Source organism: Carassius gibelio, chromosome A20 (genome assembly GCF_023724105.1).
Source record: "Carassius gibelio isolate Cgi1373 ecotype wild population from Czech Republic chromosome A20, carGib1.2-hapl.c, whole genome shotgun sequence".
In the NCBI taxonomy this organism is placed as follows: domain Eukaryota; kingdom Metazoa; phylum Chordata; class Actinopteri; order Cypriniformes; family Cyprinidae; genus Carassius; species Carassius gibelio.
The window spans coordinates 8,022,722-8,050,688 of NC_068390.1; the positions used below are offsets into that span (position 1 = coordinate 8,022,722).

Sequence of the window (27,967 nt, forward strand, 5' to 3'; positions counted from 1 at the left end):
TGAACATAATCCTACACATAAAAAAAAATTATAAGTTAATATAAATCTCTTAAATAGAAAAAAAAAGAATCTAATACGATCATCATTTGGGTCAGTACAGAATTCAATAAACAAATGAATCTGTAGTCATTAGTAAAGAAGAAGAGTACATCTACCCGTAAACCTGAAGTAACCAAAAGACTGAATAAATAAACACTATAACAAATATTCTGGCAAAAGCCATATTCAACATGAATGAAAGAGTTTTAATATAAGACAATACATAAAATTACGATTATACTGCCAAGTCCTGTGCTGAGTGGATCATTAACAAGAAAGAGGGGGGGGGGGGGTACAACCACTTATTATAACCCAAAACTAGTAAAAACTATAATTTGGCCAGATTATTAAATTACTAACAAAAGTGGGATGCATTGTTGGCACGTGCGTTTAAATATTATTTAAATTCATATTTTTATGGCAAAAGCAGATTTTAGTACATTCTGTGAAACTGGTGTGCATTTGTGAAATTGGTAATATTTTACAACAAGACTGTATACCTTAGCACTAGTTAACACAATTAACTGAACAATTGATTAATCTTGGACAATGTTAGTTGCTACATATACTGTATAAATAAACATTAACAGTCATCACTAATTAGCATTACACACCAAGAATGAACAAATGACCTAACATTAATAAATGATGATAAAAATGTTTATGATTCCTCGTACATTAACTAATGCTACAGTATAGAACCTTACTGTAAAATATTACCGTTACATTCTATGTACACCACTGTGGGGTAAACGTATGTGTTTATGTTAACTTTAATGACAAAAAAAGTGTGCATTTTTAGTGAATGTTAAACCAGTGTTCATAAACGAATTCAAACTGTTGTATTACTGTGTGTGTGTGTGTGTGTGTGTGTACGGTACGTGTTCGCAGGTTGTGCCTCTTGCATTGACCACTCAGACATTGGGAACGAAAGAAAACAGACAAGGGCTTTGAGATTAATTTCCTCCCTCCCTCCCAAAGTTTCCTGGTCCAGATATTTTATAAGGCCTCAAACTCATCGATCCTCTGTTTGGTGTTGCCCTGGCGGATCTGCCGGAGAGTTTTGTATTTGTCTCGGCCGGCGCGCATGTTCTCTGTGTGCAACAGGTCATTCTGAGTCTTCTTGGTTTCGTCACGAGCCTGGGACAACTCTGATGTCAGCGCCTGTAAAGAAGATAATGTCAGATCTTTAGTGATGCTTCTTTAACCCCGTGGCTGAAGAGAGCTGGATCCATGTGATATTGCCTAAAAGGACTTAAAAAAAAAAAAAACACACACAGTCCTAACCCTATCCCCAACAGTTTAATGTGATTCTGTCATGTAGAATATGTGTTTGGAAAAACAACACTGCTGTTTAGGTCTATGTCAGCCCCTAAACCCATTCAGAACAAGTGGATATATAATTGATAACATTCGTATTGATCTATAGTTCTCTCTTATGATGGTTAGGAATGTTTACAGAGTGTTTTGGGATAATAGTGTGTGGACTGATGTTTCAGGAACATGACCTACTTGGCAAAATCACATTGACCATTCCTTACCCTAATTATTAACTACCCTATAGGCAGAGGGAAATTATAGGTTTTTAAGTCAAGTCCCAGACCGAGCCTAAATCCTAAACCTAATCCCATTTCCAAAATCTGTTTGGTTGATAAGAGTGTAGCCCAGGACCAACAAAGATCTGTTAGCAGTACCACAGTTAAATCTATGAGATAAAGTAGGACATGTTCCATGTGTATAGACATCCCTGGTGCTGTTCATCTCAACCAAGAATAGCTTTAGGTCTATTTAACCCTAACCTCAACGTTCACCTAAAGAGAAAGGCATTTTTGCTAGTAGATGTTATAGGGCAGGGGTTAATCATTCCTACTCACAGAGAGCTATATTAGCCACTTTCTGACATACAGTAGTTCTGGTACTCCCCAAGATGGCTTAGGGGCCTGAAGGGGACCTAAACCTGAAGAGACTTTGTTTTCTTGCTTTTGCACCTACAATGGGAACCCCGCTATGATGATAAGAGGATGGCAGGATCAGAGCCACATGTTTTTAATTCTCTGGATAATTTTGTTGGTTTTCTGTTATTAACATGAGTTCGGAATCAACAACAAAAAAACTTTGTGCTTTTTGTGCAAGTATTTAATCAATTCCTGATAAGTTCCTTTTTGTTGGATAGGGGCTATTCCTACAGTCTTATTTTTTTTTTTTTTTTTTTTTTAAGTAAACCGAAAGATCTTGACAAGCTGGTTCATGTTCCATTTAGATCTCCACGAGTCAGAATGAGTAACCCTGTTCTAGGCCCTAAACCTTAAGTCAGAGTGCAATGACAGGTTAATACGAATGTCGTTTTGGACAGGAGTATTCAACCCTAATCAAAAATTCCTGAACCATCTAACCAAGGCTTTCAAGATTACAGTCCCTTGTCTGGGACCAGGAAGGTCTAAGATGTTACAGAAAGGTACATTTACGCATTTAGCAGACATTTTTCTCCAAAGCAATTTACAGTGCATTCAGGTTCTACATTTATAACCAGTATGTGTGTTCCCTGGGAATTTAACCCACAACCTTTTGCGTTGCTAATGCAATGCTCTACCACTGAGCCACAGGAGGTAGATATCTGTAGCTGTGTACTAGGAATTGATGTAAAACCGCGCAACAGAGATGTCACTTGTGCGCGCCGTTCGACAACGTTAACAAAGAACAACGTTAACAACAGGAGGACGGAGGACGCAGTGATCAGAGTTGTGTTGAGATCAGAGTCTCGTGGATTTCACAATAATGGACACGGGATGTCCATGTATACGTAAATTGATTAAAAGAACCGAAAGGAGGATTAAGAATCTCCAATGACTACTGGCAGTGCTACAATTGCCTGCATCCACCAATGTATTGCTGTTCATCATACTTGCAAAATTGGTTTAACACAATGTTTACAGTATGTTTACACAGCATTTTCGAATGAGTTTGGCCAATGTCTACTTATGTCACGTTTAGTACCAGTTGTGCTGGTTAGACCCTGCTCTGGAGTAGGAGCTAGTTTGGTTTTCCAAAAACCAGTCCGGTACTAAAATAGCACCCATTTCAGGCTGTGCGAAAACGCCAAAAAGTGGGTAGTTCCACAATTAGTTCTGGTACTATGAAAAGGTCCATACTTATTCTCACTGCCCTGCTGAGTTTAGCCGTGGGATGTTCAAATCTACTCCTACAGTGCCACTGTCCTGCATAGAGATCTGAACCAGTCTTCAGACACACTAGAAACTTCCAGGCTAGCGTGTTGAAGCTAATCTCTGCAGGACTTTGGCCCTCCAGGAGCAGGTTTGGACACACCTGGGCTATATCTGAAATCGCCGCCTATACCCTTAAACAGGGCACTATTTAAGAGGACAGCCATTTGCATTGGTGTCCGAAACCATAGTGTACATTCGAGTGCACTCATTCAGTCCCACAATGCAAAATTGTATTTTAGGGATATTTTCTAGGCTCCATCATGCAGTAAGTTGTTGCTCTGCCTCATAGTAGTCATCAATCGACTGTATGAAATGGCAGATGATCTACATAGGTCTGAGGCGGGGAAAGTGCATTAAATGCGTTAATATTTTTAACATGTTATTTTTCGCCATAATGAACTAATCTAATTAACCCGTTATAAATTACCAGCCCTACTAAATTGTTGAACTAGGGTTTAAACATAACAGTAACAGACTTGGACCAGTTCATCAAGGTGTTCAGTATTACTTGACAATAACAGGCAGGTGTGCTGGAGCAGAGTCTGAACTAAAGGTAGCTTTCCAGGAGCAGGGTTGGCTACCACTGCCCTAAACTCTAATCTGGAGCCTATGATAGTTTCAACAGTTGCTACTGCAGTGTTTGTTCTTACCAACAGCTGTTTCTGAACTCGTTCATTCTTCTCGGCCTCAGTGATTCGCTGTTCTTCGGAGCGGTGGTCATTGATACCGCCTGTCTGCAGGTCTGCACTATAGCTACTGTTGCTCTCCCCATCTTCAAACTCGTTCTCATCAGGTTCAAATGCAGGAGGTGGCGGAGGGAGAGGCGTGTGAAGCTCCTCGCGGATCTTTACCAGGTCATCTTGGGCCTCTTGTGCCTGGAAGAACACAGTCCAACACCACAAAGATCAGTCTACCAGAACTCAAGAATTCACCACAGCTATGGATAAACAGAGAGCTTTTGGGCAAATTTGCAGGAATGCAAGATAAAAAGGTGATATCCCAATTTCCAGTACAGGTTCATGTCTTACTCTGTGCTGCCATGTCATAGCTTCCTCCTCCTTGCGTTGTTTGGCTTCCTCGAGGAGCGCAATACGAGCTGTATGTTCTGCCAGCTCAGCAGCCTGAGAGAGATGAATGGGGAGGATTTTTAATGGGAGAAAAACTTATGAAGGCAAAGTAATTTGTTAAGAGGAAGAGTGCTGTGCTCTCACCAGCTGTTCCTGACTCTTCAGCTGATCCTGGGCTTGACGGGCCAGTTCCTCCTTTGCCAACAGTGCTGCTTGCCTCTCTGCCTCCAGTCGGGCGGCCTCCTCCTCTGCCAGCCTCCGTTCATGCTCCAGCTGCATGGCCCTCTGCATCTGCTCCTGTAGGTCTGAAAACATGCATCCGGATTTCTTTTAAGAGTAACTATTAAAACATTTTAAGTAGTTTTGGTCCCTGTAATTCTTCTTCTTTGAAGGGATAGTTCACCCCAAAATTATAACGGTCCTTCCAAACACTGTATGACCTCTTTTTTCCCTTGGAACAAATGATAAACCTGTACAATGAAAGTGGATGGGAACCACTGGCTGTGAATCTCCAGAAAGGCCCAATGAAGCACCATATAAGTACTTATGACTCTTTCACTATATTCCAAATTATGTAAAGACATACAACAGCTTTATATGAAGAGCAGCTGATATTCACTGAACCCTTTCTTGACAGCTGTGGACACCATTTCACTTTCACTGTATGTAAAAAGAGAAGCTTGGACTTTCTGGTTCATATCATTTCTTTTGCGCTCCATGGAAAAAAAATGACAGAATTTTCCTTTAAGCTGACGAAAAAAGCAGAAATGATGTAATATTGTGACAGATTTATAAATGGAAATTCAGAAAGCTTTGCTGGACTGTGTAAAGTCAGAGATTGCCACAAGATTCAGCAACATTACTCAATCCAGAATAACAACACACATACTACTGCTTCCATGACAAAATAAATAAATAAAACAAAGAATAAATGTTTGTGTGTGTGTGTGTGTGTGTGTATATATATTTTTTTTCTGAATGAAAAAAATCCTTGTTTAATAATGTAGTCGTATTCTGAATATCAGAAAGGCAAGCTTTGTGGCAAACACAAAAGAAATATGGCATGCAAACAGCAGAAACAGAGTAACAGGTGCAGTATGACACCAGCTTATGTTTGCATTGCCAGTCAAATGGTATTGTCAGCTTGAGCACAGTCATGATCAATGTATTATTATATATTATTTAATTACATATATTTTTCCATTATTGACACTATTTTCCTATTTAATACTGTAAAGTGCTTTGACACTGTATTATCTCTGAGGCTTTATAGAGTTAATCTAAAAGGTTACATAAACTGAAAAGACCAAAGTGAATGTATTTGGCTTGACATCTTCAATTATGAGTCACATTTTCCATACGGACATACAGCACAACAAGCAACAAACCAATATTCAGAAATAACTGCATTTTTACAACTATAATCCATACTTGACATTTTCCTCACATTTTAAAGAATTCATATGCTGGCTGTTTTATCTGGTTATGTGAATGCATGAAATACAATCATTTTGCATTAGATATGAAAATATTTGAAATCAAATCAAAACAAGTTTTTTAACTAGAAAAATATCATAAGAAACAAACACGCGGGACCCTGACGTCTTACCTTTTTCTGCTTTTTTGGTCTTCTCCTCAAACTGGTAGAGTCGCACCATCAGCTCCTGTTTCTCCTTCTCCATCTGCTCTTTCTCTCTCTCTATGGCCTCTCGTCTCTTCTTCTCACTCTCCAGCTGAGCTCTGTAGATAAGTCACAACAAAAGAGATGCACAGTGCCAAAGTCAGCTCTCATTCTGACCTGCCAAGGGAGACCATGTTGAAGTGGTCATATATTACAAAACTCAATTTTCCCTGGCAATAGTCTGATGTTAATTATTCAAAGCTCCTTGACCAGCTGCACAAACAGCATCTTCAGAGATCTTTATGGTTTCATGATGTCACAAACATGAGAAGATTGACATACGACCACTCGCAGCCCACCCTGATCGACGGCAGCGATGTGAGCGTTGATCAGCCCATCACAACACTAAAAACTGTTTAAATGCCAGCCATTTGGAAAGTATTTTGCAACATCAAAGCAATTGGAGTCAAATAAAGGCAAAACATTAAAAAAAAAAACATAACACACACACACAAAAAAAACCAACAAGAAAAAAAAACGCAAACAACTAAATACAACACACAAAACAATAACAAAAAAAAAAACACACGAAGACACAGCAATACAAACAAAAAACACAATAACACAACACACAAAACAACAACAAAATACACAAAACAAAACAAAAATCAATTCATATCAGGCTTTGCCAAGCCAAAGTGTCTAGTTAAGAAACAGGATGCTACACAGATGTAGAATACGGTCTCTTTTACTGCACTGTGCTGCACAGACACTGCAGCATCTGCTGATGAGACCAAATCAGTCGTCACGTCACCATGGAGACTCATTCTCACCTCTCCATCTGTTTGTGTTGTTTCTCCTCTCGAGCCTGGGCTTTCATCTGCTGCACCTCGATGGTGTCCGGCTTCCTGCGGCGCATGTAAAGCTCATGGTTCCCCATACACAGCTGCAGGATACGCTTGTTAATGCGCAACCGCGGGGAGTAGAACACAAAATCCTGCCAGGGAAGAAACAAGATAAGGAGGTGCAGGGGTTATAAACCATTCATTCTACGATCAGACTAAAAGCTCGGTTTATTTATATGATAAAGTCCTGTGACAATGCAAGTGTAAAACCTAAAGAAAGCTGTTGTTCTGTTGTGTATAAACCATAAAGCTGTTGTGGGGGGGGGGGGATGTCGTGGCCTAGTGGTTAGAGAGTTTGATTCCTAACCCTAAGGTTGTGGGTTCGAGTCTCGGTCGGCTATACCACGACTTAGGTGCCCTTGAGCAAGGCATCGAACCCCCAACTGCTCCCCGGGCGCCGCAGCATAAATGGCTGCCCACTGCTTTGGGTGTGTGTTCAGGGTGTGTGTTCAAGGTGTGTGTGTGCACTTAAATGCAGAGCACGAATTCTGAGTATGGGTCACCATACGTGGCTGTATGTCAATTTCACTTTCTTTTGTTCTGAGCAGCCGTAGACAGACCGGCTCTGATGCTCAGAGATAATGCTCTATTAAGACCAACCTGTCAGAGGACACTGGCTGCTGGTGTTTATCAGCCACAACAGACCTGCTAAAACTAATGACTCGTGACTGTGAACCTGCAGACCTTACAGGGATCTAATGTGTGTGTATCAAAACACAGCTCAAGCTATCGCTAGAAAGCATCTCACCATCTTTTCCAGTGTTTGTGAGCATCACAATACGGTGTTGTTTCAGTATCATTTATACACTGTAATAGTATTTATAATAGTGCTGTGCTGAATATCCTTTATCTATTCTTATCTATAAATTATCTCCATAACAGAGCCTTTTAGATAAGCCGAAAAAATAAAACAAGTATTTGGTAGGAGAACCTTTTTGTGTAAAACCTGATCATTATGTTCTCCAGCATGATGTCTAAAGCTCAATGTCTCATATTTACAAGTGTAAATTTACCTACAAATGGTGCAGATAAATGTTTTTCCATCATAACACTTCTTTAACATTTGGTTTTAATCCTAAAGCTGTGTTTGAATTGGATTTTGTATCTCAAATGAAATCCTAGAAGTTCAAACATTGGCGTGACATCAAATGTTTGTATATTAGAATGGAATAAAACGAGTTTTTCAGTTTCAGGTGTGACTGTGAGGTATGAAGGTCAGCTGGTGTTTCACTTACTGGAGATTTCTTATCTATTGGCTTGATGACGAACTTCTTATCGTTGAAGGAAATGTTTCTTATTTCACTCCAGGGGAATCCAATTTTCGGTGAGAGTCTGTCAAGACAATAGTGAAATCATGAGAAATGTTCTGCATTCATTCCCGAACATACAGTCAAGCAAAACACACACGGTAGGGTGGATAAAACCTGAAATCCCCATTGAAAGGCATGGATGACAACAATCAGATCTCTAGTTGCTGAATGAGCAAAAATCTAGACATTAGCACCGAGATGAGATTGTAATGCAGTGAGAATGTTGTAGCACAGGAATGACGGTCAAACACGGAGATACTCAAGGAATGCAAAGACAAGGTCAGGCGTGTGATTAACGTGAGCGGATGACATCATCACAGTAAGGAGTGTGTCATGTGATCTCTTTGTGAAGCTCATGGGAGTGTCGTTACATCTACGCCTTCTAACATGCATGCCTCACTGTCTCTACGCTGAGAGAACACCAAGCTATTATCTACCACACCACGACACACCACAAATGTTCCCTAAAACAAATGACATAAATGGTTAAAATAATTAACGATAATAATAAATATGGTATGCAAGATCCTGCACTTATAGCTCATTCAACAGTTCTTATTTATTTTATTAAAGACTCTTAATAATAATAATAATAATAATAATAATAATGGTAGCCATATTTTAACAGTAACACTTTACAATAAGGTCAGGTTTGATAAAATTAGTTATTGCGTTTATTCATGCATATTTATTCATCTTTGTTAACATTCATTAACTGTTCATTGTTAACGTTAACTCATTTCCATTAAATAATGTCAGCAGATACAACTTTACATTTTAATAATGTATTACTAAATGGTGAAACAGACATTAACAAAGATTAATAAATGCTTTAGAAGTATTTTTCAAATGTTAGTTCATGTTAACTAATGCAATTAATGTTCAATGTTTAATTAATCTGATGTGACCTTATTGTAAAGTTATACCATTTTAACAACTGAAGCAAATACGGTAGTTTAATGTACTACTACTATTGAGAACAATTTAAAATCCTTTTCTGTTGAGATTTCATGTTTGAATGGTTTATATTTGCAGCGATAGTATTTTGGCGGATTTATAGTACATTTCAGGCTAGGGAGGAACAGGAAGAGAATACAACAACTCCTGACTGTTCAATATCATATCATATAATTTATATAATTTACAGTATTTTTAAAAGGCCATGGTTTTTGTCCTCATAGCACTATGTTTGTACATTTGGTCTATAAAATGTCTCTTGCTTGGCTTCGATTGGGTCTAGTGGGAACAGATTTTCAGAAAGACTTGGTCTAGGTGGAATAGAGCTGCTAAAACGTACTTGCTTAGTTTTTCCTCTTGTGGACTGAAGACATACAATGTTTTTAATAGATTATTCTACCTTTTAAATGAAGGAAAATTACCAGTTGTATTACAATAAAAATAAATTGTATTAAACAGTTATAGGTTTATTTTAAGGTGTCCTTGTTACACTTATTAACCACAAGTATTTACTATAGGGTTAGGTCTGGTTTTTGGCTAGTTGCTTGTAATGATGCATAATTTATGTTATTGCTATAGTAAGTGCATGCAATATGTGCAACAAGGACACTGTAAAACGGAGTGTTATATGATAATTATAATAATGCATAAGAATTCTAATAGAAGCTTGTTCGTTCTTTCCTTCAAGAATTTACTGGTCTAATATTCGTTTGATGGGGATAATGAAAAAAACACCTTTTAATGCATTTTGGCGTCGACTACAGCATTTTCCATCATTTCTGATCATAGTGTTCAGTGTAAAACTATGAGTACAAGCTTCTGGGGACTGACGTTGTCAGTTCATCTGGAACAAATGTGAAGGACATGGGCCACTCAGCAGATACCTTGAAGCTAAAAGAGCACAGCTAACACAAGAAAAGATCCAGTGAATGTCAACTATTTCAAAGGTTGTTGTGCAACATGGTTTTCTTATCTTTGCATGTGTGTACTCGCGAAGCCTTCTCTCAGTCGCATACACAATCCTTGCCCAACGTTTTCAAGGACTGCTCAGCTTGAAAAACCAGTCTTTGTTGCCATGGTTAAAATAGAGGGCATTATGGGGGAAAAGCCTTTAGCTGCCACTGCACTTTACGTACTCTCTCACACACATACACACAGAGATCTCTGTAGGTGGATAGAAGAGCACTGTGTTCTGAGAACAATGTCCTCAAGTCAAGCTACATCACATGTCATCGAAAAACAAAAAAAATCCTTAATATCTTACATTTCACAGATTGGTGTAAATGAAGAGACGATGATGGATATGCAGGCCAAAGATATTACCAAGTATCATGGTATACCACAAAATAACCATGGTACATGTAATAATGTAATGTATATCTACAGTATAACCATCTAATACTATTATTTTTTACATGGTATTCCCGCAATGCAAAGGAAGAGAAAATTTAAATCCTATTTAAATAACAAGAGACAAACTTGCTGAAGACACAGAGAAGTTGAAATAGCAGTTCAGATGTGAATCGCGTCAAATGAAGGTAGGAAGAGGCTGAACTCACTTGTCTTCTTTCTCATAGATGTTTAGGCCCAGGGCATCCACACCCAGCCACAGCTGTGTTCCCTTCTTGTTCTTGATGTCAAAATAGTTCACCCCATACATTTCCAGATCCTGAGCAATCTTCAGGTACTCGAGCATTGCATCCTCTCTAAGAACAGAGAATAAAACAGAAGGATCACTTTCAGTTTGTAAGAGGCTGGTGGATTATTTGACCAAAATCTTTTAGCATAGTATGTGTTATTTATTTTATGTTATAACACCACTCTATGGAATACTTGATTCTGATTGGTTAGTTGCTGCGACATTCCGAAGTCTGTTATTCCTCGATAAGAACTGGTAAAAGCTAATAACACAGGCTCATCCGGCTAACTGAAATTGGTATATCAACGAACCACCAAGGCCTATAGTCTAATATATACATAGGAAGTCAATTATTAAGCATCAGTCAACAAATTTGCTTGATTGACCAATTGACTAAAGTGTTAGTTTCAACATCTACAGACATTTTAAAACGTACATTTAGCATTGAGGCCCAAGAACGATAGCTGTAAAGATACTGTTACTAAGACAATAGCTTTTAAGAGGACGTCAACCTACTTAAGCATCCCACGATGTTCCTCGTGCCACACCTGAATCCTCTCCTCCCATTGGTCCCGTGACAAGTTGTGCTGGTCTAGAACCCTACAATCAAACAACAGGAGGGACAGAGACTCATTTTCAAAGTTTCTAAACCTTCATCCGTTATCCAGAACCAAGTGTTGATGAGTAAATATGGCAGAATTCAAATCCCGTTCTTCTGGGAAGACATGCCCCAGTTAGGCCAGTCTTGTGTTTTCTCACCGTTGTGGCAGGAGGCGATCGGACGTCAGGTATCCAGGTCTGTGCACTTCCTTGTTGAAATCACCAAATTTGGCCTGAACTGAGTAGGAGGCCAGAAGCACTGCAGTCTCTGGTGGACAGTAGATCTCATCACTCAGAATGCCGTCTTTTACTTGCATGAAGAACAGCTTTTGAGTGATATCCTGGATCAACTCGTCCGTTACATCTTCTGGGAAGAACTTGGCACGGAACTTAAACTGGAGAGGGTTCTCCTTCTTCAAATCTTGAGCGGAGACCTGCAAAAAAGTGTGAAGATTTCATACTGAGCTTCTGCGGACTACTCATGAATGGACTAGTACTCATTTCAGTACATTTTTATTTAAATGAAAGTTCGTTTTGGTGTTTTAATCTGATTGGCTTAGCAGAACGAGGGCCAAGAGCAAGAGTGCTCATATTTAGTGAAAACCACACTATTTGAATGTATGTGTTTGTTTGGTATGTGACAGGTGTGGCAGCACTGTGGGGGAGATGAGTTTTAGTTTTTTCTTCTGGTTGCAATCTTCGAAGAAGAGTTTGCACCGAGCAGCATTTTCAGTGAGCCGAGCCACTTTTAACAGATCAGATCAAACATCAGATCGTGAGCTGCTCATGTGTAAATCAGCAGTGCCACGCTTCAATCTGAAACATGCAGCACATATTAATACAATAGCACTAAGCTATATTGCAATTCCCAATGATTTCAATTAGTTGTGCAGCCCCAAATGGAGTACAGTTGGAGCGCAGTGGTTTTTTTTTTTTTTTTAAGTAAACATTCAGCCATCAACACCAAACAAAGCGATTTTATTAAACGTGGATGTTTCAGGGTTAAACAAGTTCTCGCTCTCTCTCTCTCACGTCTCTGCATTTAGAGCGTTTACGAGTGGAATGAAAACAAACAAGTTTTTTTTTTCTCCTGAAAATCTCCCTTTTATTTCGACTGCTCCTGATTTTATGGTGGGTTAAGATCTCACACATGAGCTGCATTTGCTTAAACATCTCATACCTTTTTAAAATAACAGCCCGTCTATGTCACTGTATATTGACCATAGCTAGCTAATAAAATCATAGTCACATAACATTTTAATTGAATCACAAATCAATTTAATACACACAATTCAAGTTCTAGATCCACAACTGTTTTGTAGTACTAGCCTAAGGTTTCTCACCACATGCATTGGTTTGCATTTATTTTGGTAGTCATTAACAAAAAAGGGACACAAGCATCTTGTATTCAGTAAGTCAGACTAAGTTTACAGCTACACTTTGGGCTTTGGGTTCAGTTTAGTGTTTTCTGTGTAGATTTATTTCCATGTGGATTTAATTGTCTCCTCTTCATATTGTTAATGATATCAATTAGTAATTCAAATTAGCCTTATTTTAATAAAATACAAATCACAGACTAAATCATTTGAGTAAAAAAAGAAAATGTAATTCAATTCAATTTCACAAAAAGTAAGTGATTTCCGTGTATGAGGAAATCCAGTTTCCTCTGAAGTATTCTGTATCAGCTGTACAAAGACAACAACGAGGAAACGCATAACTCAAATGTTCAACCTACTGGCTGTCAGTCCGACAGGTGAAAGGCATGTATGAGTCATGTGTGCTTGATAAACTATACGTCATCAAAAATGTCCAATTCAGATACGTTTATGAAGATTGAGTACTTCCGTAAAGTACTGGCCTGTAATTAGGATAAGACCCTATTGAATTCATGTGGATGAAAGCGAAAACCCTGAGTAAGGTCTATTAAAACACACATTCTCTAGAGAAAATGTGAATATTGTGATTTTACTAAATCCACAATTACCTTTTTATCAAGTTTCAGCCATGTAGGGTACCCTTTGCTGTCCATACACTGTAGTCCGAAGTACCATATTTCCCGTAACCCGATGGTCTTCACCACCTGTCAGGAAAAAAAAAAAAGACACCTTTTAGCACACAATAGATAGATGAATGAATTATTAAGCTGTAGCTAACTGCTTTGCGACTGTTGTATACTGAAATACAACAGACTTCAGGGTTACATTTCCATGAAAACTGAATAAAAGCCATATTTAAAGATTATACCACAGTAAATACTGAATGTATGTACATTTTGGCCTTCTTCCCATCACCAAGTACTTTAGGCCATTAGCTCATTCACATTCATTAGCTATTGCAGGGGTGGAGGGTGATGAACACCAGAGGCCCTGAAGGGAAAACTTTAGATTTCGATGAGTCTACATGCACGTACACAATTTCCCACATGCTTTGTGCACGATAGTATTTATTAGAGTTTTGGCAAATGTTGCAGCTCTCATGAAGTGGCCAACGACTGCTGGTCCAACAGGAGTTTAGTTCGACATCCCAAAAGCATGCAAAATTATTGAATATTTACACCACGTGCTACTACAAAAAAATAAAATAAAATAAAACATACTGATCTAGTACTGATCTATTAAGTGTCACACATTCAGTATGAATAACCACTAAAAATAAATAAATAAATACAGGATGTGTGTCAACTGTAGCTTTCTGAAACACAAAACTGCACTGCAGGAAAGGTGCAAGTAAACTAATAAGCTGCATTGCCTCAAATGTTCTGGCTAGTGTTTTTTTTTTCTTCTTGTTCAGTTTTTTTTTCTCTCTGTTCCACCAACACAAATACAGTTTTTCAAAGTTTGATTGAAGCATCTGCACATACGCATGTCAATCCGACATGACAGACAATTCGTTCCCAAGTGTGATGCTTTTAGATTAGATTTCCTGTTGGTTATAAAATGAGCTTGTCAGTCTAGTAACTAACTGAAGTGTTCATATAAACAGTCATATTTAGCACTCCAAACGGGACTGACAACAGTATTTCTCGTCTGTGTGAACATAACTGATGAACAATTCAGTTAGGGGATAAATTATGATAGAAAGTTTAAACTCATGACAAATGTTGCACAGATCTGCATTTGATAAAAACTACATTTCAGTGTTTTTTTCTTTAAACAATTAGATCTTCTATTTCACTTTGATCGATTTTTATGACAATTCACAGTCATACCATATCCCAGGGAAAAAACAAATCCAAAGAAGCTAGTGACGAGGGCACAACAAATGCTGTAAACCAGCTCAACAGGTTCTAAGCATCTCTAAGCTCACTGTCAAAGCTATTAAAGAAAGTGGATTTAACCTAAGTAGAGTAATACCTAGAATTCACTTAAACTACTTATTATGCATTTAGTTTTTAAGTTAAAAAACCACCAAAGCCCACTTTTAAAAATAGGTGTGCTTCAACCCAATAAGAAGAAATGCAAAAGTCACACAGACATGAGGTCACGGCACCACTTTCAGAGACTTGAAGTAAGGTAACACCAGCTTTATTTAAATTAAACACCCTGCTAAGATATATTTAACAAGAACATGCATGCTCTGGATTTTGTATTATTATTATTATTTTTGCATGCACCTGCCAGAAAGGACAGCTGGACTGCCAGAGGCTTCCGTGAAAACGTCTCATCCACGCAGTGTGCCATCCACAGTTCATGTCTGGCTCTTTAAGAGCACTTACTCTGAAGTGGACACTGCTTCAGCTGGAATACTAAATTGTGTTCTGAGAGGGACAGCCCTTATTCACCGTTTCCACTGTTGCGGCAGTCAATGAGCACATCAGTGTAATGGTCAGCGAGTCATGCATCAAGGGATATGCTGTTTTAAAGAAGAAAAACTCTTCCAGTGAGGTTTCTGCTGTGTCCTGGGCCTTCTATTTGCAGGGGATTATCCCATGTCACCAAGCCGGTAATTAAATTAGGTCATAGGCATTGGAGCTACTAACAGACGGATGTCCAGTGAAGTTGGAGTTTGTTTTGTGACGTCCTTAACTGGATGTTGTTATTATTAAAAATAAAAATGATTTACAATTTATGTGAAAATACTTTATATAAAAAAAAAAATATTTAAAACTTAATGTTTCCTATACTATATATTCAAATCCAATACAAGTTTAATTGTAAACATTTTTTCCTTCTGCTCTTTTTTTTTTTGTGCTTAACCAATGTACTTTCTTTGCAATTCCTGCTTTCGTTTGAGCAACAAGTATTTGACTAAGAAAACAAGTCTCTTTTGAATTCTTGATTTACCTTATAACATTTCTCTGAGTAACTGTCTACAATGTTTTACCGCTCTGTTTCACCTGAGGGACATAGATTTGTTTAAGATCAAGGAATCGTGGAAAGAGAACGAGATGATGTCAATGAGGGATTAAAATGATTGATTAACCCAACTGTTACTCAACCAGAACTTCTAAGAACAGAGCAAAATCAATTGCTTCTTTCATATACTAACTAATGCTTGTGTTAATCTATTTCTTGTCTAGTTGTTTAGTTGCACACCTGGTCAAATAGCTGCTTGCCAGTTGTGCTGGGCTGAACGGCAAACTCCAGCTCAGCGTCCATCGTAGTGACGCGAACATTTACCTGAAGAAAGAAAAAACAATAATACATTAGCAAAATACAAAAACAGTAGAGAAGGAAATGGTCATCTTTTACAAGTCTACGGTTTCCATTTTATTGAAGCAAACTCAGAGGCAAAGGTAATAAAAATAAAAAAATCTGCAATGATGAGATCGTGAGGCACAATCTTTAAGTGCACATCTGGTTCTGATCCATACTTTATGATTACCATGAGAACTGTTAGCAATGATGGCGACTGAACAAAAATAAGTGTCGAGACTACTGGAGGAGAATCAGACACACCATACTGGGTGTGAGCAATGAGTGTGCTGTCTGGTAAGAATCTAATTATAAAACAAATGGTCCACTATGAAATTTCATAACTAAGTAAACAGAAAATCCCACAAGTGTTCAGACCAAAGCAGAGCAGACAACAAAGATCCCACCCTTTCCATTAATAAAAAAAACAAAGGAATATTTCATATCAAAATGACTATTCTGTCATCATTTATTCACACTCACATTGTTTCACACTGTATGACTTTTTTTCTTCCATGGGACACAAAAGAGGGAATTTTAAAAGATATACTCGTCATTTTTTCCAAACAAATATAAAAGTCATACAGACTGCTTTTATGATCATTTAATGATAATTGTGTGTCATTTTTCTGAAGCTTCAAAGCACCAGTCCACATTTCATCCATGGAAAATAAAAGGAGAAAAGAAGCCATATAATGAACTCGGGGTGCTCCGATCACGATCGGCCGGTCGTTATGTGCATCTCATCAGTAAAGCCGGTTCTTTAATCAGCGGTTAATTCCATCAGGTGCGTGATTTCACACAGAGCAGCTGTTACTACACAGAGCCGTTGTTAATAGAGAAGATGCGCAAATCCACTTCATTTTCAGCATTTTCTGGTGCATCTTCTCAGTTAACAACGGCTTTGTGTAGTAACAGCTGCTCTATGTGAAATCACTCGGAATTAACCGCTGATTAGAGAACCGGCTTTACTGACGAGATGCGCATTAACGATCGGCCGATCGTGATCGGAGCACCCCTAATTTTAGGGGCTAAATATCACTTTGTTGGTATTGGGGTTGCTTCAAACCACGGACATGAAAAACAACCGCAGACTTGGCAACACTGGTTCAGGTGGAGCGGCAGTTACTACACAGAGCCGTAGTCTACCGACAACTAACACAAAATCGCTTTCAAAATCGACAAAGAATCGCCTGCGATTTTAACATTGATTTTGTGTAGATTGTCAGTGAATTATGGCTCGGTGTAGTAAATGACAACCGGTGTTGCCAGGTCTGTGGTTGTTTTTCATGTCCGCGGGTCAAAGCGACCCCAATACAAATAACGTGATATTTAGCCCCTAAAATGCGAATTTTACCAACGCTACCATGCAAAAAAAAAAAAAAGTATATTTTAACCCCGGGAATTTTTTTTTATCGGGGAACCTTCTGGAAGCGCGATTGGGCTAGTTTTTGACTTGTTTTGAGAAGCAACTGAGCAGGATTTGTTGTTGTGAAAACCTGGCAACCCTGATCTGAATGCACATGCTGGAGATATACTTCTAATTACAGGAGCGTCTTTACTGATGAGATGTGCGTGAAAATCACATTTGATTTTTTGCACAGCCCTAATAATAAGATTAATTAGATTGCTGTCATTATAATGCATATGATAATATATACAATATTCTTCTTGCATTGACAACTTCGTTTGAAATGACAGTTTCTGTGTGAAAAAAAAACAAAAAACCTTCAGCTATTTTTACAGCAAATACCGTCCATAAATATTGATATAATAATACCACATGCCTGACAATGGTATCAGAGTGTGGTCATTTCCCAAAACTTGTCAACCGTCAGCAGAACAGCTAAATCCACTGATCCAGCATGGTATTACTCTGGTATTTCTATTGTATGGAAGCAGTACTTCTGCTCTTACTTTGATTGATTGCTTTTTTGGTATCATTCTCAAGTTGCTTTGGATTAAGGCATGTGCTAAACGAAGAAATGTATACTATAAATATCAAGCCATAATTATCAAACATCATAACTTTTTTGCTCACTCAGTCCTACTCAACATAACAGTTTAAAGAGAATGACTTCGAGCAGTTCTAGTGAATGATCAATCCACAAGCTTCAGTAAATGAAAAGAACTTCCTGCACTGCTGGAGCCTTTCCTGAACGCAGCACTGTGATCGTAAGTACACAAACCCAGACAAATTCATGGTTGGTGTTGGTTAATAAATAAATATACAATCACAAATAATTAACACTAATAAATTATACAAATTTTGCTATAGAGAAGGAATCATAGGCGTGCTGTGGTGGTGAAGAGTTCAGTTTAAAGACTGGCATCCAACTCGCCGAAGAGGGGGGGATGGCGGGGTATCCATTTACCCGACAAAACAAAGGGTCTCTTTCAGAAACATCCTCTCAAAGCTCCACCTCCTGCATCAGGCTGCATTTTAATAGAGTCTCACCATTTCTCTGCATTGCTCTTAAAAAGGTTTTAGTTCACCGACAAACTTTTTTTTGGCCTGCAATATACTGGCAAAATCATGCACAGTCACCAAGCTCAGCGTCGTCGGGCAACAGACGTCATCAGACCGAATAATCTACATTACAAGGCGTTTCAAATTCTGACTGACTGCTAAAATTGGTTTGCTTATGAAATACGTAACATCACAGACACATGCATACTTTTGATCTGCAGAAAACATATCAAGTCAGCTACTGACCAATCGAATACTCTCAAAAAAAAAAAAATCTAAATTGAGATCTTTAAAGTTCTTAAATCATCAACTTTATTTTAAGTAACTAGGCCAAAACAACAGCAAAGAAACCATATTCAAAACCTATACTTAGCATCTGCAAATGTTGAATAGACGTGCAAAATTTCTGTACAATGATATAACGTTGCTTCTTGCACGTTTCACAAAACTTTCTAAGTGAATTGTTCAGTGAGTGGCGATATAAGTGTGTATTGTGGAACTGATAAAAGTGAATCTGCCGAGATTTATTACTTTGGTTGTTGTATGTAATGTATTACGGCAGGAAATTAAATGTATTGTGAGTGGTGCTAAACAATTAATGCTCTATTGCACAAATAATGTTCGACAAACACAGAATCCTGAAATGCATCCCACTTTTGCATGCTTTTACAAGTTTGAGCTTTTTAAAAAAAAAATCAGGACTCTAGCAAACTTACTACATAAAGCCATACATTATGGACCTGGTTATATGGTGTAAACACTTAAATGTATTAGTTTTCAAATCATGCACTATGGCAAAAGTGTTTTGAGGTCATTATACAGCCAAGAAACCGTGAGAAAATTAGACTTTATCTAATCAATCTGCCAGTGTAATCATAATTTGTGTGAAAAAGGTGTTGGCATTTTTCTACGCCACTAGTGTCCATTTCAACTGGAAACTGCAGTGAATTGTATGGATTGCTACATTTTATTTTTTTGCTAAACATTTAGGTAAGGGGCACGAAATGATGCCTTGACGACATGTACTATAAAAAGTAGTGACAAAAAAAAATTAATAGCACTTTTGTTAACGGTTGCATGTCTCGAGTTACACAAACTTATCTCCATGTTGAACTCGCCTTTTTCCTAAAGTTCCAATTTGGATGGCACTGCTAGTCTTTCATTGAGCTGGTTTGAGCTAAAGCCCGAGAAGATGAGGATTGATTACAGCACAAAGAGCTTTTGTGCTGCATCACCGAAGGGCATAACAGGCATTGTCTAGTTATCAATTATTCAGCAGAACAAACGATAACAAAGATTTAAGAGGAAACACCCTCAGCTGCTGAAAGTGCCGATTTTAGACACCTGAAACATGTTATGAAACAGAAGGGAAAATATTAAGAGAGAACAGAAACCCAGAAAATATCTTTATAGGGGGTTCAGTGTAGAAACTAAATATATATATATAACTTACAATTTTTTTTTGTAAAAAAACACCTTTATTGCTGGCTTATCTCAATTTAAAAGAATCTAAAAAATGACTGAAAAAATGACTCAACCACTGACCATGGCACCAACAACAAGCAACTCTATTCAGCATTTCAGCAGGCAGTGCTGAGGGCCAAGGATGAATGAGAAGCTCTGAGAAAGTCATCATGATGTCATTTCCTCTGTACTCTTCTTCCTGACAACCCCGTTACCATCAAACTGACAACATGCTTCAGACGGCACTTGCTGTTTTAAGCGTGTTTTGAAGCAAACACATAGCATTCAATACAGAGTTTGTTTCAAACATTAAAAGTCGAACATTCTTACTACAACTTTATTGAGGACAAACAAGTCAAAAGCAGGTGCAAATGAGACCTAAACCCTGTAAACCCTACCTTGAAACAAATAAATGCGTCTTTAAGAAGTATCTTGAGAACTGACATCATTTCTCGAACACCGCTTAAACGTGAAAACGACAACTTTTTAACATTTAGAAACTAGAGTTTATGGTTTGACAGTGGTTTAGCAAGTAAGAACCAGTCTTTCAAGTTAAAATATAAGGTCCCGATACCAAAAACGTTAATGAGGCCAGAAATGATCTTGTAACAGAAGTTCAAAACAAACAATCCTAATGAACCTTCTATACATAAACCTGGTAGACACTTTAACAATAATAAAGTAAAACTCGGTAATACTTACAGGTTTAGGCATTTTGAATGCTGTTGTCTCTCTCTTCTGTCAAAGAATGCTGTGTATTTCCACAGAGCCTCGATCTGAAGCAGAAAGAGGAGAAACGCGTTTGAGCAGCGCTAGTGAGAATGACTCACGAACAAGTCTGTGTCATTTATACATCGGTGAGAATAAAACCTGACACACTCCATGTGAATCACGATTAAAAACTGGAACTCAAGACTTGTGACAGCCTCACCTAAAAGAGGTAACACCGCCTTTTTACCTGACAATTTTAATTTCCCACCCCATTCTACAAATATTTGTCTTGTTTCTCAAAAACGGACCCCTGATAGGGAATTAAGTCAAATAATCGATGACTAAATGTAGCGGTAACTGAATCATGAGAGATACATATATTCACATAAAATATAAAACTATTTATAAATAAAACTAACTGTGGTTATGTAGCCTAGGATAAGAGACAACGCTGAAGAACATAGTTTTCGAAATATATGGTAGTTTAGACACGTTTGTAGGCTATTAAAGTTTATGAGGGCAAATCAGAATATGTTCGGTCATGTTTAGGTATTAAACAACTTCAACACTCCCACTAAGAAGTAACAGAAAAAGAAAGAAAGAAAGAAAGAAAAAAAGAAAGAAAGAAATAATTTGTTTAATGCTAAATCTCCAAATGATGATGATTTAACTTTTACTTTAAATAGACTAGACAAAACAAATCAGAAACAGCTCAATTGAATTATATTTTAAAATGTAATGCTTATCTAAATATGATTTAAAATACAGAAGACAGCGGGTAAAATATTTAAGCTGTCATTAAATCGTGTTTGTAAAATATCACAAATAATATAATAATAGGCCACGGCATGAATCTGATCTAACAAACAGTCAGTGACGAATTATTTTAATTGTATGAGCCTATGTGCTATAGCCTAGGCTACAGTATAGCACAGCTTAGTTTTGGCACATTTTGAGTCGGACATGACGAAATTAATAGCATACAATTCAATAAGTGTGTCATATTTACTTTCGTCGGGTATGTTTTGATGCACAAAAAAGATCCGGTTCATGGGAGTCATTTATTCGGGAATCATTCCACGGCTCGCGCTGCATTTATTTATACACTTAAAATAAGAACCGACTGTAAACAAAACCCTACGTTTTTGATTCATTAAAAAAAAGAACCGGCTCATACGAATCATTCGCTTGGGAGCTGGATTACATTTGCCATGGCTGTAAGAGTGTTTTAGATTCACTAAACGTACCTGGCTCATAAGAGTCATCCGTTCGGGATTCGAACAACAATGCCGCGTTAAGCTGAAAACTGACGTTGTGAAACACTACTGTTGGGAATATTTAACTGGGTTGATTCATTCGCTCCGTCGGAAGAAAGCACATCTGACCACCGTTAACGGAACCGACCGATTATTTTTAGTAAATAGAACTGAAAACCGTTCTCAGTTTCCATGCGTAGTCACTCACTATCTCTAAACATACATTTGCATAGAGCTTTTATTAGCCACCTGGTAACGTTAGTCATAGCCTACCTATAAAAATGGGAAGCTTGTCATTTTTGTCCCTTTTCATGATTGTAAAACGCCCCATGTGTGTAGTGAGATCCAGGCTATCCCACCGCGGTAATCAGAGCGACACCTGTTTGTAGAGATTTCTCTCTGATCTGGGCGGCGTCAGCACAAAGAGAAACGCATGAATGCTAGACGCACTAACTGCGTTGTGGTCTTTGACCCAGGCGATAATCGATAGACAGTAAATCTTACCAAGCCGGTGAATCAATTCAGTCCTGCTTCGGCCCAAGATTCCCCTCCCTCCGAGGAAATGAGTCCGGCGGTGTGAGGGTGTGAAATATGGCTGACGCTGCTCACCTTTGTGCGCTCAGCTGAATGATGACAGCGGCTCCAGTTCCTGTTTCAGACACGCTGCGGCGCGACGCCCACAAACGACTGATACGATCAATAAGGCGCCCTGCTCAAGTGGCTTAAAGCCTTTCATATCATGCATCTGACTGGTATAAGTTTACTTAAAAAAAATGAATGCAAAGACAGAATAATGCACAGTAGGATATTTAAGTAAAATAGGAGCCGGTTCCTTGCATAGAAAATGATTTCCCTGCACAGGCTATAATCTTTTGCGTCACTTTGATTGGTTGTAATATTTTCTTAATTGCTTTGAATGCTTTTTTTATTCATGCAAACTTCCATCTCTGTGTAGAACACAGAAAGAAGGATAAGATGGATAAAATAAATAAACATTGTTGGAAGAAAGGTACAGGCGTTTAGATCTAACCTATTTATCTGTCCGTAAAGTGAAAGTGTGACACAGGAACTGAGCAATAGGTGGGGAGTTATTGCATAACATCCTCTACAACAGATTTTTAGCCAACTATAGTCATTTTTAGGGAAATGAAATGTATTGTGAAGAAACGGTTTTGCCAGTTTAGTGACAAAGCACTGATTTGCTAAATATTAATGCTTTAAAAGAAACTAAGCTGATTTGAAACACATGTGGCATGAAAACATTTGATGAGTGAACAAACACATCACACATCATATATATTTACATGTTTACACTCTTGCCAAGAACCTCATCATACACAGTGCAGAAGTTCAAGAGTCTGAATTAAATAAATCAACAAATAAAGTTTTAGGAATTTACGATATTACCTTAAATAAGATGATTCTGCTCTATTTTAACTCAAAAAAGTGTTTGTGTGTGTGTGTGTGTGTGTGTGTGTGTACACAATGAACCTCTTTTACAGCCATTATTGCTCAACACACACACACACACACACACACATTTATATCACATTGCTGGGAATGCAAGTCAGTTACTTGGAAGTGTTTAGAATTTTTCCTTCATCTTTTTACATTCACTCTACCCGACTGAGCATGTTGAGCACAAATTTAAAAAATGTGGGCTGTGCTCTAATTTCTCTCCAAACTCTATTTTCATGAGCTATTTAAGACAGGTCGGGTGTGGGGCTTGATTCTGCTTTTCAAGTGCTCTCTGTGAGAATATGATCTCCATACCATTTCATCTGCATTTGGGGCCTTTCTTATTATTGGATAATTGAGTTTTTATTATGAGTGTATTAAAAAGGGTGTAAGGGTGTCTTCATCTACCACAACGAAACCTGTGTGTTCCCTGCTTGCTTCAACCTCAGGAATGATAAACAGTTAATTTGTTCAGTGATTCACTAAAGAGACCCATTATTACAGTCATCAGCCTACACAACTACAGACTACAGGAAAATCTCATTATGAAACGAATGGGGCATTCTTTTACAGCCATTACAAGTGCTCACTACTTTCATGCGTAACATGAGGAAAACTTCTGTCAGCACTTTCATTCAGATGACTATTGCAAACTGTTGAATAATTAAAGGTTACTGTTTAATATAAGAGAGAGAGAGAGAGAGAGAGAGAGAGAGAGACTTTTATTGTTGAGTCAGATTGAACTTTTGCCCATAAAGTTCTCCAAGTTCATCCATCTTTTATGTCTTGTTTATTTTATAATTAAAGCTCAGGTTTTAATAATCTTCGACAGTAATCAGGTCATTCAAACATTTACGCTGGTCTGAATTAGTACACTGTAATGTGACTCAGAAGTCTTTCCTTAATGATATATTTACATCAAAACGCCTGTTTCTATTTGTGTTGCCAGCGCTGCAGCCCCAGCGGAAGCGAAACTCCGATGCACCTAGTGGGCGTGGCCAAAGGTGGGAGTTGACCAATGGTGAAGCAGGATTAAAATAGAGCCGTATATATAGGCGAGGTGAATGAAAGCTGGAGGAAGCGATCATCAAACAGTTGACGTTACGGTTTCATCAAAGAACCAGGCGAGACAGGGAGGCGGGGAAACTGAAAATGTGGTTTATAAAGTTATTAAGTCGTAATAAAAATTAACAGCATCTCTTTATAGTACAGCATCATGGTAAACATTTTAAAAAGAGCTCCTCTGTGCTAAAGCATATGACACATTTAAGGAGCACAATTAATATACTCTTAAAGCTCTTCAAAATTCTATAATGTAACTTCTACAGATTTTAGATAAACTCTAAATATTAACGAGAGCTGGTCAAACGTTTTTACAGCAATAACTTGGCCAAGATTAGTTTTGAGTGATGGTTAGTCCAGTATTTATCAGACACATCGCCTCCTACAGGGTTGTACTTGAAGTGCAGTTCTTGTACCGTATAGTCACAGTTTACATTAAACACATTAGCAGTTTAAAAATAACTATGCTCTCTCTCTCTCTCTCTCTCTCTCTCTCTCACACACACACACACACACACACACACACACGCACACACACACACACATATATATGTATATATATATATATATATATATATATTATTTTTTAATATATGAATAATACATTTGTAATGATATGAACAGGAAATGAAAAACATTATAAGGTTAACTCTTCACTTCAACTAATAATTAAACTAATAATATTTAAACAGATTTAACCGTAGTATTTCTGTTGATTTTCTGAAATGTAAATTTAAATCATACAATACTGATAATGTTTTCTATTATATTTTCTATTTTATTTTACAAAATAAAGTGTGAAAGTGATTAAATGTGCGTCCCTGTTTACCTCTGATAGAAAATCGCATGTAGGACTTTATTCTTTCATCTGAAAGGCCTTAGAATCTTTGGTTAATGATGTCATGAATAAGCACTGTGGAAGAACAGGAAGTCCAAATTATGCCCAAAATACTCTTATCATTGCCTAAGGGATCTCACTAGACAACAACAGGCTTAGATTAATCCAATGTTATGTATTAAACAGCAGGACACACACACACACACACACACACACACACATTGTTCTTGCTACATATCTCCTTTCTAAAGTATTGGTGACTTCTTCCATCAGCCAAGGGAGGAATCCGGTCTCTATAGCTGGAGTAGAAATTAATTCACTAGACAGCAGACTGAGAATGTGTTATTGAGAAATAAAGACCTTTGATCTCAAGAAAATGAATGCATATAATTCCGATAACTTTGGATGAGTTCTCTGTTTTTCATGGACACATGTTGGGAGACTTGCCTCTCTGCACAGGGTCATACAAGTAGCCACAATCCTTTAGATTGGAATGAATGGAGGGCAACAAATCAGACATGTACTGCTCTCATGGCAGTTTTATCTGCTGTTTCCTTCTCTTTTTCCAGCACTGCCTTCTGCTGCTTTATCTGGTTCTCCTGCAGTTGTGAGGAAGCAACTGTGGTGAAAAACTCTTAATTAACATCACATTATATGTATTTTTTATCATAAAATCCCATCAGATTCATTTATTTATTTATTTATTTTGCAAGTAAAAACTGAATTACTGTATAATTTATAGTGAAAACAGAAAACAGACTTCTGAAAAGTCCATGCATGACACAAGAAATCTAATTACATTTTAATTCCATACTTATATTTTCAACATTTTTGTTTCGTCTTATGTTTGTGAACAGTTACATTAAGAGCAGTGGTTCCCCAACACTGCACATTTTGCATCCCTCCTTTGTCTAACACACAGTTCGGGTCTTGGAGTCTCTACTAATGAGCTGACGAAACTTAATCAGGTGTGTTTGATTAAGGAGACATGGAAAATATGCAGTGTTGGGGGGCCTCCAGGAACATGGATGGGAACCACTGCATTAGAGTGTTTTGTGTAACATTTAGTTCATGTTTAATGCATTATTTCTGTGTTTAATTTTTTTTTCCTCTGATAGTGTTTTGACCTTGTGCACTGTCTACATGTGTATGGCTCTGTGTGGAGCGGAATTTCCTTATATCGGTCCTGAGGCACTTCTGCCGGAAGAGCGCGCGCTCCCATATAGCAAGGCTGAGCACAAATATTTCACTGATCAGAGCGAGAGCGTCGCGAAAAGTCACAAAAGAAGTGTGTTTTTGGTTGCCAGGGCAAGACAACCCTGCACAGATTACCAAAAGAGAAACAGCATTAAGGGACCAGTGGATGGAGTTTATTTTTACAGAGCATCAATGGAGTTGTGCAAGTGTTTTTGTTTGTTCCCTGCATTTCGAAGATGCTTGTTTTACAAACAAGGCCCAGTTTGACGCCGGATTTGCACATCGTTTACTTCTTAAGGATAATGCAATCCCAAAGAAAAAGAGTCATGATCGTGTGTTGGAACCGCAGGCGGTGAGTAAAACTGCTTAAAATATCTCTGTGTTATGAACTTAGCTATCGGCGCGTGAGCACATCAAGTAAACAACATGCGATGTTGTCATCAAACTGCACTTTCCACATGTACAGCTTAAAAAAAAAAAAAAAAAAAAAAAGACGACATAAAGTGGAACTTAGTCATTTTCCAAAACCACTAAGCAAATATATACAGTTTCAGTACATACCACATAGAGACGCATTTGCTGATGCTGCTCTTGTTAAATTTCAGCCTCTGGATCTGTGTCACAGCTTCCAAATGCTCTCAACACAAAAGCCTACTGGTGCTCGTGATTCTTTAGCTCCGCCCACACGTCACGCCTCTAGGCGCTCGTGTTTTTCCGGGAAAAATCGGTACAGACTATCTTTCTCTTATAAATATAATAAAAATAAAGACTTTTTGGAGTTATGAAGGGTGCAGTACTACTCTATAGGTACTCAAGATTAACAGGATATTGAGTGAAAACGAGCATTTCACCCCCCCCCCTTTAAGTAAAAAAAAAAAAAGGCACATCTATTTCAGACCACAAAATATCTATTCATAGACTTTGTACCAGTCCAACCTTTGCCCAATAAATCGTGATTTTATTTTCAGACAGCAAAATGGTTTTGTGGCCTGCTTCACTGTTGCCATAGTCTTTACCTTTGACTTAATTTAAACCGCGGCATCACTTGAAAACCATGCTGGTTTTGTTATCTTTTCTAGTGATTCTCACTTTCTCCACACGGAGGCGCCATTCTCTCTCCTCTAGCCTCAGCACCTCCACCAGCTCTCTCTCTCTCTCTCTCCTCTCTCTCTCTCTCTCTCTCTCTCTCTCTCTCTCTCTCTCTCTCTCTCTCTCTCTCTCTCTCTCTCTCTCTCTCTCTCTCTCTCTCTCTCTCTCTCTCTCTCTCTCTCTCTCTCTCTCTCTCTCTCTCTCTCTCTCTCTCTCTCTCTCTCTCTCTCTCTCCTGAAGTTAGCTTCACTAACCAGTAGGATTTTTCTGTTGGAATAAGTTAAACTACCATAATTCAACTATAAACAAACCACATAACTTGTGACATGACTTACGTCTCCACCATTAAGCTTCAGTTTTTATTTAAAAAAACATTTCCCTGAAAGTGTGAGTTAGAATAGTTTGCAAGAGTGTGATTATAAACAC

General features: G+C 38.0%; 1 protein-coding gene across 2 annotated transcripts; it reads right to left on the reverse strand.

The window, feature by feature from the left end:
* Positions 1-224: 224 nt before the first annotated feature.
* Positions 225-22,569, reverse strand: LOC127938418 (ezrin). Of its 2 annotated transcripts, none has more exons than XM_052535014.1 (14): positions 22,402-22,569; positions 20,633-20,706; positions 15,898-15,981; positions 13,347-13,442; positions 11,522-11,796; positions 11,279-11,362; positions 10,683-10,829; positions 8,092-8,188; positions 6,785-6,948; positions 5,940-6,070; positions 4,475-4,635; positions 4,292-4,384; positions 3,914-4,138; positions 225-1,203 (listed from the first exon to the last, which is right to left on the reverse strand). In XM_052535014.1, exons 2-14 carry the CDS (start codon positions 20,642-20,644, stop codon positions 1,039-1,041), a joined length of 1,734 nt encoding a protein of 577 aa, XP_052390974.1. In that variant the 5' UTR covers positions 20,645-20,706; positions 22,402-22,569; the 3' UTR covers positions 225-1,038. The 2 variants fall into 2 exon arrangements, with proteins under 2 accessions (XP_052390974.1, XP_052390975.1); XM_052535015.1 differs by lacking the exon at positions 22,402-22,569 and adding an exon at positions 22,171-22,237.
* Positions 22,570-27,967: the final 5,398 nt, after the last annotated feature.